The sequence below is a fragment of the Arachis ipaensis genome, chromosome B03 (assembly GCF_000816755.2).
Source record: "Arachis ipaensis cultivar K30076 chromosome B03, Araip1.1, whole genome shotgun sequence".
NCBI lineage: Eukaryota > Viridiplantae > Streptophyta > Magnoliopsida > Fabales > Fabaceae > Arachis > Arachis ipaensis.
Genome location: NC_029787.2, coordinates 11,624,848 through 11,636,125, shown reverse-complemented (window position 1 = coordinate 11,636,125; position 11,278 = coordinate 11,624,848). Strand labels below are relative to the sequence as shown.

Sequence of the window (11,278 nt, the reverse complement as noted above, 5' to 3'; positions counted from 1 at the left end):
AATTACTAAATAAATATTTTATAAAATATTTTTAATATAAAATAATTTAAATTTAATATTAATTTATATATTATCTAATCAATCTCTAAACAATATTAAAATATACTATATAGTATAATTAATTTATCTCCCTATGCATAGCGCAAATCTCATTCTAGTAATATATAAACTAAGTTTACTATAAACTTTTATATATCAATACTGCATCTATTTTGTAATAAGATAGAGAATAGTATTGGATGTCATAATTTTTTAAATTAATTATCTAATCATAAATTATATTATAGAATGAAACATGTAATACAAGAACTATTACTAGAACACTCTGTCATATATGGTCATACAAAAAAGTTAATAGTCATAATATGATTTAAATGGACAAATATCATAATCATTTAGAAGATTTTAATGGTAACAATAACATTTAAATACCAATTATAATGATAAGTGTTAAGGCCAAATTTGATGGAAACTCAACATCTCTACTACTTCTGGATACCACTATGTTATTATGAGCTCACATTCATCCTTCATTTCCAAATTTGCTAGCGCACGAGACAATGCTTGGGAGGGTTCCACAACTTGTACTTGTCTCAGGGAAGTCAAAGACCACAGTTCATCTGGGAGATCGTCCAATCTTTCACAGTCTCTGATAAGCAAAGTTTGAAGGCATGGCATTGCACCATTGCCTAATTTCCATTTGTGAACATTCAGCCACTCCATCTCAAAAACCTGGAGCTGTGAGAAACTGCCTGCACTGCAATTAATCTCAAAGGGATCATCAAAGTCATGTGTTCCATGCAATTTCAAACATCGGAGTGTAGTAAGATTACCAATGGCATTCACCCCACCAGCATTCATGAAGCTAATGTGTCTCAAGGTTAATTTTGTAATGCATGCAGGAAACGCAATATCACACGTTGCAAGGTCCAAAGCTCCATCAACTTTTAAAGTGCTCAGATTGGACAAGTGCTGCAGGCTTTGTAACAATTCAATTGCTTTGAGCCCGATGTGCCATTCCATGTGCTCGTACTTTGTAGGCCCTGGTCGCCGTCCATAATTCTTCTTTCTAAAGACAAGTGTCAACTTGTTCAGATGAGTTAATCGCCGTAGGGTTGATAACAACTCATGCACATTATTTTTCTCGACCCAGATGTGCAAACCCAACTTTCGTAGCTTCGGAAACCTTCCTTTCTCTATCATGCGTGCAATCTCACTATTGAATTTAATGGAATGAATGGTTTGAAGATTCCACATGACTTGATCACCTGCTTTTGAACCATGGTGGCCTCGTAGGATGATGGTTCCATTACTCTTTAAATGCCTAAGTTGTTTGAGGTTCCATACTCTCCTAGGGAGATATATTGGAGGCAGCGCCGGCCCGTATATGTCCAAAGTTTGTAAATTTCCTAGTGTGCATATAGAATCTAGAATGACTTCACCACTTCTTATTCTTAAATACCTTAAATGGATAAATAAGCCCAAGTTGGAAGGGACTTTGCTGCAATAGTTTTCCCCAAGATCTAATACCCGAACCAGTTTGAAGAATTTGAAAACCCATTTCAATTCCTTGGGGGTAACATCATACCCTTTTGGGTCAAGGCAAAACAAAGAGCGGACACATGAATGGTCATTGTTGCTTGAAGAAACGTAGCCATGCATGCCGCATTGGATTGAAAGCCTGCGTGGTTTTGATGTCTCCAAAATGTTACTATTTGTGCAAACCTCAAAAAGCTTGTTCTCTTTGCTCTCAGTTATGCAAAGATCACGAAGAAGATCATGGATGCGACATGCTTTCACATCTCCATTAACATTCACTTGTGATGCTTGAACCAAGCTACGATCAATGAGCTCATACAAGTAATCTTCAGCAACATCCTCTGCATCTCTGGTCCCAGTTTGTTGAATAAATCCCTCAGCAACCCATTTTTGTAGCAATGGCCTTACAGAGATCTCAAAATCTTCAGGGTAGATCCCGAAATACAGAAAGCAGGGCTTTAGTCTTGAAGGCAAGTTGTGGTAGCTGAGTTTGAGTACAATGTCCTTGACTTGGGTCTCATCTTGAGTAAGATACCAGTTGACATGTCCCACAACTTTGGACCATTCCTTGTATGACTTCCCCTTGTTTGCAAGTAACCCTGCCAAAACAACAATGGAGAGTGGCAAACCGCCACAACTTTTGACCATCAGTTTTCCAAGATGCTCTATATCAGAAGGACACTCATCTCCTCGAAACACTTTCCTAGAAAAGAGTTCCCAGCTTTCATCATCACCAAGGAATTGAAGGTAATAAGGAGGACATGGACTCGTATGGGATGCCACCTCTTTCAAACGGCTAGTAATTAGTATTTTGCTACCATTGTTGTCGTTTGGAAAAGCATCTTTTACCTCATCCCAGTCTTGAGTATTCCAGAGGTCATCAAGGACTACCAGATACCTTGTCATAGTCAAGAAATTCCGCATCATGAGCTTTAGTTCGTCAACATTCAAGTTAGAGAGGTCACCTGGTTTCTTTCTTCCCTTTTGTTTCTTTCCCTTCATTTTCCTCCTATGCTCGTTCTCAGCGTTAGGCATCAAACACATGATGAGGCCAAGCAAAAGCTTCTTGACATTGCAGTCATTTGAAACATAAACCCATGCACGACATTTGAAATATGACTTTACCTGATCGCTGTTATAGACCTTTCGAGCAAGGGTGGTTTTGCCCAAGCCACCCATACCGATGATGGACACAACGTTGCTTTGGGAACTCTCTTCCTTAAGCAGCTGAATGACTGCCTTGGATTCACGAACAAAACCAACCACATCATGCTCCTCCACATTTCTTCTTCTCTTGTGCAGCAACAGCACCCTCTCCTCCTCCTCTCTTGCTGATGATGATTCACCTTCTTGTTGAAAGACATCGCCGAGCTTGATCTTGTTGTCTCTTATGTCATTGACAGTGGCTTTTATGCTGTCTATTTTCACAGCCACATCACGGAGCAACTTTCCATGTTCAAAACCACGGAGCATCTTCCCCAGCATGGTTCGACGTCTGTGCATAGCCACGTTTACCACAAAGGTGTCGATGACATCCTCAGCTTGGTGCGCAACATCTCTAATCTGACGAAAAACTTCTTTGTCAATTTCTTTCTTGGTTTTCCCTTCAGATGTTTTGAGGAACACGTTTATGATGCTGAGGTCACTTTGAAGGGATCTAACCCTGTCATCCACGCCACATAGCAGATTGGCTTCACGTGCTAGCAATTGGGAGAAGTTGTCCAGGACAAAGGAAATCACACTATCTGCCATTGGAGGGGGTGTGTATGTAAGTAAGGAACGGATTGATTTGTGTTTAGAAACTGAACTGATGATGATTGATGTAGGAAACTGATGTTTGGGAAAGACTCAAAAGTGAGGAGCGATCTAATAAAATCTTTTCTTAAAATCTTTGTCAAGTTAAGGTTGAATTAAGGAGAAAAAAGGTGATGGAAATTAAAGTGGAATGCAATAATGCAGTTGATAAAATTATTCCAGACAGCTTTATTATACCTTTGTCTTCTCCTCAATCCTCATTGACTCTGCGTCAACTATGCAAAACGTTAAGCTGCATTATTGCACCTTCTACATTTAAATATCAGAGTGTTGTTTTTCTGGATAATTGGCACATTTAAAATAGATGATAGGGACCAATAATAAGAAATATTTTTTTTTCATAATTGCAACTTATTTAAAATAGCTGATATGACACAATGGAAAGTAACTATATGGCATAAGTTTATTTCATAATAATTTAGTATTAATTTGTATATAATAAAAATAGATAGATAGATAGATTGTAAGATTGATTTATTTAAATTAACATCATAACAAGAACAAATTGAAGCAAATGTGCGAGTAGGATCATCGCACTTACTTTACTTTTCGCATTATATTTTATACACTACTACACTACTATTATAGTATATCTATTTATATGTATAAATAAACGAGCAAAATTAAGGATGAATTTTCAAGTGAACATTGAAAAGAACCATTCCATAGCAACACGCAGGTAAATAATGAGTTCCTGGGATGCATAATGCATTAATAAATGTATCAAGAATTCATAATACATATGTTATTGATTCTGGCCCAAAATAAAAAAGAAAAGAAAATGAAAGTGAAAGAAAAGTGGTTCAAACACAACAATCTCTGGTTCTGAATTCCATAAAAATAGGAATTACCCTCTCTGATTATGAGCTCATGCCCATCCTTCATTTCCATATCTTTTAGTCTCATACACAATGCTTCAGAAGGTAGCTAAATATGCACTTGTCTTAGAGCAACCAAAGGCCACAAATTATTTGGGAATCATCTTATCACTACAACAAATTCTTTGGTCACCAAGTTTCTGCAGCAATTTTTTAACAATTCATAAAATTGTTCACATCATCTTAGTTAAATATCAAATTCCCAGCAATTTTCAACAATTCATAAACAATAGATTAAAAGTGCTGCAAAAAAGGTCATAAGAAATCTTGGCCGAAAAGTGATAACCAAGAACTAAATAAAATGATCATGATACTTGATAGATAGATATGGCTAAGCTTCAAGTTCAATCCCACACAAACTGACTATTTATGCCATGTAGACTCCATAAGATTGGTTGAAGACACCTACAAACTACTGAATCTAACCTATTTTACCTCAAGCAAGGATATGAATACAACAAAAATAATAAAAAGCATGGCTGAGAGATTCAATTGTGTAACAACGATTTGAAAATTGGTTTATTTACCTAAAACCAAAACCAGCAACATAATTCAACTGTGTAACTAATAATGTTGTGATTATATTAGAGAAAAACTCAAGGACCAACAGAATTTATTATTTTTTATCAACATTTTTAGCCTTCAGGCCAATCTTTTTAGTCTAGCAATCCAACAACTTACTTTTAGCCTACATTTTTAATTGTTAGTTAACTGCGGGTCAAAAATAATAAATTCTGCTGACCCTCTAACATTCTTCATTATATTAATACAAGTCTCGGATCAAAACTTGCTAACAAATTTGCATGGAGATTGAAGGGCTTCAATGGATAAGCCAATATGTATTGATAAAATTTTCAAAAGGCAAACATAACATACGCAGCTAAGGAAAGTTCCTTCTCCAAATTATATGGTCACTTGCATTATATTATATATATTTATATCCTAAAGACAGCAGTAACTATATCAATGGCAGTTTCGCATATTCAGTTACAAAAACCAAAGAATGATATAATAATTACAAGGATCCAGATAATGGTAATTAAGAAGTTTGCTTATAATTTGTACGACACACGATAATGAGTACTCTAAACATAGTATTGAGTTTAAATCTAATCACTTGCAGAGGGAAAAAGAAACCTGTGCCTCCTTGCTCGCACAGATCCTCACTGCATCATGGATTTGGCAGATGGAGATTATCAAACACTTTTTAGGCATCTTTCACATTGGCCACTGGGAAAGATATTACGGATCCGGGCCTGCATATTGAATTGGATACTAGTCTCACCCCAATATTGTATTATGCTTGAAATAGACAAGTATGGATAACCAATTTTTGATGGTGAACAACAGTACATGAATTTCATCTTAACTCCACCACATGACTAAATAGTGGCCTCACGTACTAGAATCAAATCTGAGTCGTTCTGAGACCTGAATTCTTGTCTTTAAGCTTCAATTAATATTGCTGTGATTTCATAACAACAAAGCACACTGCCTGTGATCAAAGAAGGGGTGAAAACACCAAAACAAGAACTACATTCAAGAAGCATCATCTCTTGAACTCAAAATTGATGCCTTCTGGTATCTCAGTTTATCGATTTCCTTTCCCAGATAATCCAATGTCGTGTCCGTTACATGGTTAGGAGGACACCCAGCATCCAACATCATTTTCAAGAACTTATACGCATCCTTCAACCGTCCTGCCTTGCTGTGAATTTCAATTAATGTATTATATGTGACAACATCGGGATTTATCCCACTGCTCTTCATTTGCTCGAAGAAGTTGTTCGCCCCATCAATTCGGCCTGCCTTTCCCAGAACATTGATAACTGTGTTATACATATCTACATCGAGATAGCCACCTTGCTTCAGCAGCCTATCAAGAACAGCACTGGCCAGATCTGCTCTTCCCATCTTTCCTAAACTTTGAATTATCATATTGTATGTTGCTATATCAGTTGGGCAAAGATTTTCTCCCATTTGGTTCAGGATAGCCAAAGCTTCAGTGAAATAACCCCTTTTGACAACGGAGCTCATCATAGAATTAAAAGTGTAACTCACAGGATCCACACCTGCATCAGTGAAAATTTCAAATAACTTGCAAGCCAAGCTCAACTTTCCCTTGGCCAGGAATATAGACAAGAAAGTATTCACCATATCAATATCAAAAGAATCTAGCCCCTTTTCTTGAACTCTTTGAGCACGAGAAGGAGTAAATAGATGGGAAGTGCTAAGCGAGGACTCGGCCAATTTATCCAAGTGTGGGGATGATGACCACTCATCAAATTTGTTATCGGAACTCTCCTTGTCTTGAAAATCTGAACCGTGCTGTGAATCAAGGGTGACGTCCTGAGCATTAGTTATGAAGCTCATGACGTCACTAAAGTCTCCTTTGGAAGGGAACATTGGCGAATAATCCTTTCTCTTGCTCTTTGCGTTCTTCAAAGAAGCCTCCATTCCAGCTTTCCACTTGAGAACACTAAGCACCAGATCACTCTCCCTCACATGCCTCATAAGCCTGTCCATCCAATCCCAGCGACCATGTCTATGAATGCTAATCAAGAGCGATGTTATCGTAGTGAGATCAACAACAAAACCTCTGCTTTCCATCTCTTCCACCAATTGTAGTGCCTCCTCAAGTTGACCCTCTCGACAAAATTGCAGCACAATGATGCTGTAAGTAACCCCATCGACGAACTGGCCTTTCTTCTTGAGGTCGCAGAAGAGAGTATACGCGGCTTCAGGTCTCCCATTTTTAAGCAAGCCATCAACCAGAATGTTATATGTCCAGCAAGATGTCTTCGTGCCTTCTTCAACCATTTTCTCAAACAGTTGGCAGGCTTCTTTAACCTTCCTGGCCAAGAATCCATCAAGCATAGAATTATAAATAACAGGATCGGGGCGAAATCCGTTATTCTGCATCTCATTGAAAATCACGGTGGCATCATGTACTCTGTAAGTCTTGGAACAACCTTGCACAAGGATCCTATAAGTGAACTTATCAGGTTCATGGCCAGATCCTTCTTTAAGCTCTTGAAACACTTTAAGTGCATCATTGACTCTGCCAACCTTACAAAGCACACTAATGAGACTGTTATAAGTGCACAAATCAGGTCCAACAGAAGAACAAGTGTGGCCGCGGGAACCATAATCCAGCAACTCCTCTTTATCCTTCAGCTTCATCTCCTTGAAGAGGGTCAAAGAAGCACCAAGATCACCCCAACAACCAAATGCATAGATGCAAATGTTGTAGCCCCAAGTATCAAAATAAAAACCTTTCTTCTCTCTAAGCCTATCAAAAACTTGTTTGAACTCCACCTTCATGCTTGCTTTCCTAAGAGAAACCAACAACTCATTGGCTGTGTTGGAATCAAAACCATCCGCAGTAGAATCAAGAAGCTTGAAAAAGATGGACAAAGCCAGTGGGACTTGGTTCTTCCTAACGAGAGCAACGAGGACAGAGCTATAGATGTGAGGTTGCAAGTTGCTGCCAAGATCTTGCATGTAATCCAAGAGTTGTAGAGCCAAATCGAAGTTAGAAGAGAGGATGGAAGCATCGAGGAGAAGCTTGAAGGAGTGGGAATCGAGAAGGAGGGAGCCTTGTTTGAGGGAGTGGAGGAGGGCTGGGACATGGTGGAGATGGGCGGGGTGGGAGAGAGTGCAGAAGAGGGTGGAGTAGGCAGTGACGGAGGGCAGAGGGGAGGAAGAATGGGAACGAGACCAGAAGAAGAAATGAAGCTTGTTGGAAGGGTGGAGGGAGGGGTTGGAAAGGACGTTGAGGATGATGGAATGTGCGAGTTTGAGAGAGGGAGAGAGGTTGCGTGTTCCTCCTGATTCGGAGAGAGCTTTGGTGATGGAGGCCACAATGAGAATGTCTCCCAGTTTTTTTGATGCACGGTTTCTTTGCCACCAATCCACCATGTCTCAGCCGCCTGCCGCCCATTCAGAGTTACTCAATAGAGGTTGTTAGCGATGCGGTTTGGTTCAGTTTTTAGAGGAAAAGTCATCCATTCTAATTGTACATAAATATTCGATTCGATTTGGTTCAATGTTTTAATATCAAACTGAAATATCAAAATAAAATAAAATAAGAAAAGAGAACACTAAACCAAAATTGAAATGAGAACACCAAACAACGAACTAAAATAAAATAATTAAAAAACCACAACCACAGAAGTTAGAGAACAAATTCAAAATCAACAAAAAATCAAGAATGAAGACCAGAACAGAAACTGGCAGTGAAAAATAGATGCAGACAAAATACAAGAACAAAAATCAAGAACAGAAACGAACAATGAAAAATAGATGCAGTGAAAAATCAAGAACCAAAAATCAAGAACAGAATCAACTCGAGTACAGAACAGGAAAAAATAGAAGCAGTAAGAAATCATAACAAAAATCAAGAATCAAGAATAGCAACCAAGAGAATACTAGAGAACTGCAGAAAATATGCCAACCAAGAATCAAGAACAAATTAAAGATCATAACTGTTCCGTCCGAGATACCCAGGCCGACCTCCTAGCGATCCGAGCTTTTAGTAATTTCAGATTGGTAGTGCTACTATTCGTTGGGCGAGGTATAGGTCGGCTCTCTTTCAAAACAACGCGGGTGGAACACCTGCAAAAGAATCTCCGACGCTCAAGTTAGAAGAGGCATTCAAGTAAACCGCAAATAAAGTAAAAGAAAGAAGAAGTAGTGATGTTGTGTTGTGCTTGTGTGTTTTACTCTGTTGCTTCGGTGTTGTTTATATAGATAGAGAGGCCGTTGTGCGCAGCATCTGATATCTTGTACTCTTCCGCAGATCTCTCCGTGGTTAGTTTTTAGAATCTTTTCTGTTATTGGATGATCTGTTTCCTGATTCCTAGCTATTGTGGTAGCCGTTGTGTTTGTTTGGGCCGAGGTTTATGGTCCACATCAATAACAAAACTCAAGAACTGAAATAATTAGGAACAGACCAGAATTAACTCAGGAACAGAACAGAAAAACAAATAGCAGCAGTGAAAAATCAGACAAAAAAATCAAGAACCAACCTGAGTCAGAGGCTCCATTCTTGATGATGCAGACAGAGAGTGGCAGACTGCAGGGAGGAGTGAAGGAAGACGCGGTGGCTGCCACAGAGGGAGACGCGCTAGATGACGATGGCTGGACGGGGCTCGACGTGTTAAGAAGAAAATGATCAGAAAAGGTTAGTCTATTTGACTAATGTCTAGTTTCTTTTTGCTGTATCTATTCTTTGCATGCGTTACTGTAAATGGAGAAAACTCAAGTCATTGTTAGCGAGAGCGATCCGTATAGTTGGGTGCATGAAAATGTTAGGTGTCACTCTTCTTACTTTAATGATGTGGAGTCAGTAGGGGTTCTTGGTTCTAACGTATGGGTTCGGGAAGGGAGTGAAGTTAAAATTGAGGTGCTTCCGTGTGGGGTTGATGATCGTGTTTGTGAAAAAATTTGTGACTGGTCCTATTTCTATGTTTATAGTTGTGTTCTTACAGAGCTTGGAGTTAGGTTTCCTTTTACCGATTTTCAATGTGGTGTATTGCGTTGGTTGAACTGTGCTCCATCACAGTTACACCCTAATTCCTGGGGTTTTGTTAGAGCGTTCGAGGTGTTAATGGATTTTCTGGGGCAAGCTCCTTCTCTGAGGGTGTTTTTTTCTCTATTTCAAGCTAAGGGTGTTCGTAGGGGTTTGTGGGTTAACCTAAGTAGCCATCCTGGTAGGTCCCTTTTCGCGTTGTACAAATCTTCTTTCAAAGATTTTAAGAAAATGTTCGTGAAGGTTAGGAGTATTCCTGAACAATTTCCCTTTTTTATTAATGAGACATTGGAAGAGAGGTTTCCTATTTCGTGGTGTTCGGAAACGGTACAGGTTTTAGATGTGGAAGATCGGTGTCCTAGTGATAATGACATTTTGGAGTTTTTAGTTAGTGAAATGGATTCTAAAGAATTGTTATCTGTTGCTGAACTTCTAAAATGGGATTCTGATGAGCAATCAGTATTGGATTACCTAGGTAAAGCTTTTTCAAAAAAATGGAAAATGGCTTCTTGTTCTATTATGTTTTTAATAGCATGTTCTGTTTTTTTTTTGTTTTGTTAGGTGAGAAGGTTCCTACTATTACTTCGGCTGGTTTGAAAACATTTTTTAATCAAAGAAAAAAGGCTGAAAAAGAAAGTTCGACTACTAATGTTGATAAAGAGGTCGGAGGTGGAGTTATTCAATCAGAACTTCAACCTAGAGTGAAAAGGAAAAGAGTAGGGCCAACGAAAGGGACTAACCTGGGTACCTTAAAGAGTGATGACAGGGTAAAATTTGAGTTGATAGAATCTTCATATAAGTCTCAAGAAGAGCTTCATGGGTACTGTGTTGATGATCACGCCAAGTCTTTGTGGAGCAAACTGTTTCCGTTTGTCACTCTCTCTGAACAGTTTGGTCAATTTCCTGTTGATGTTGAGATGATCAACAGGATTGGTTCGGTTGGTGTTAGTCGCTTTTTACAGGTAAATTGAATTATTTTACCTTTTTGTTTATTTCTTTCTGTCATCTTGTCATATGTTTTTGTGCATGTTTCACTTGCAGGTAATCGGGGCTCGGCTTGTGTCTATTGGGCGGACACAGGAGGTTGCTTTAGAAACAGAAAAGAAGAATGTTGTCGTTGTTAATGAACTAACAAGAACTATAGAGGAAAAGGAAAAGTTGGTGGAGGAACTTTCCTCTTCTTTGAGATTAAAAGGGTCTGAGGTTGAGAATCTTCAAAGCCGGCAAGAATCCCTTGAAGAGGAAATAAAGGATCTGAAGACTCGTAATGACCAGTTGGCTGCTCGTGTTGGAGAATTGGAGATGGAGGTGTATGAGTCGTTTGCTCAAGGTTTTGAAAGATCGGTGGCCCAGGTTAAAGTATTGTTTCCTGAAGTTGATGTAGAGAAACTGGATGCTACCAAGATTGTTGTTGGAGGAAAGTTAGTTGATGATGAGACTCCAGCTGAAGAGTTAATAGAGGATTCCAGTATCGGAGAAAAAGATGATTGAATATGTTATTTTTTTGTTTTGT

General features: G+C 38.7%; 3 protein-coding genes across 3 annotated transcripts in view; 1 reads left to right on the top strand and 2 right to left on the bottom strand.

Annotated features, from left to right (window-relative positions):
• LOC107629518 (putative disease resistance RPP13-like protein 3) overlaps positions 1 to 3,507 on the bottom strand; it is a 24,995-nt gene extending 21,488 nt beyond the window's left edge. Inside the window, exon 1 of the mRNA XM_021118152.1 lies at positions 776 to 3,507. Within this exon, the coding sequence (XP_020973811.1) occupies positions 776 to 3,291 (2,516 nt within the window). The 5' untranslated portion in view covers positions 3,292 to 3,507. The remainder of the gene's footprint in view (positions 1 to 775) is intronic.
• On the bottom strand, positions 4,152 to 9,210 carry LOC107629520 (pentatricopeptide repeat-containing protein At4g01570-like). Its single transcript, XM_016332332.2, has 2 exons — positions 9,188 to 9,210; positions 4,152 to 8,296 (listed from the first exon to the last, which is right to left on the bottom strand). The coding sequence occupies exon 2, from the start codon at positions 8,151 to 8,153 to the stop codon at positions 5,772 to 5,774; it is 2,382 nt and encodes a 793-aa protein (XP_016187818.1). The 5' UTR covers positions 8,154 to 8,296; positions 9,188 to 9,210; the 3' UTR covers positions 4,152 to 5,771.
• Positions 9,448 to 11,278, top strand: LOC110269955. The gene is made up of 2 exons (XM_021118151.1): positions 9,448 to 10,727; positions 10,807 to 11,278. The coding sequence occupies exons 1-2, from the start codon at positions 10,260 to 10,262 to the stop codon at positions 11,254 to 11,256; spliced, it is 918 nt and encodes a 305-aa protein (XP_020973810.1). The 5' UTR covers positions 9,448 to 10,259; the 3' UTR covers positions 11,257 to 11,278.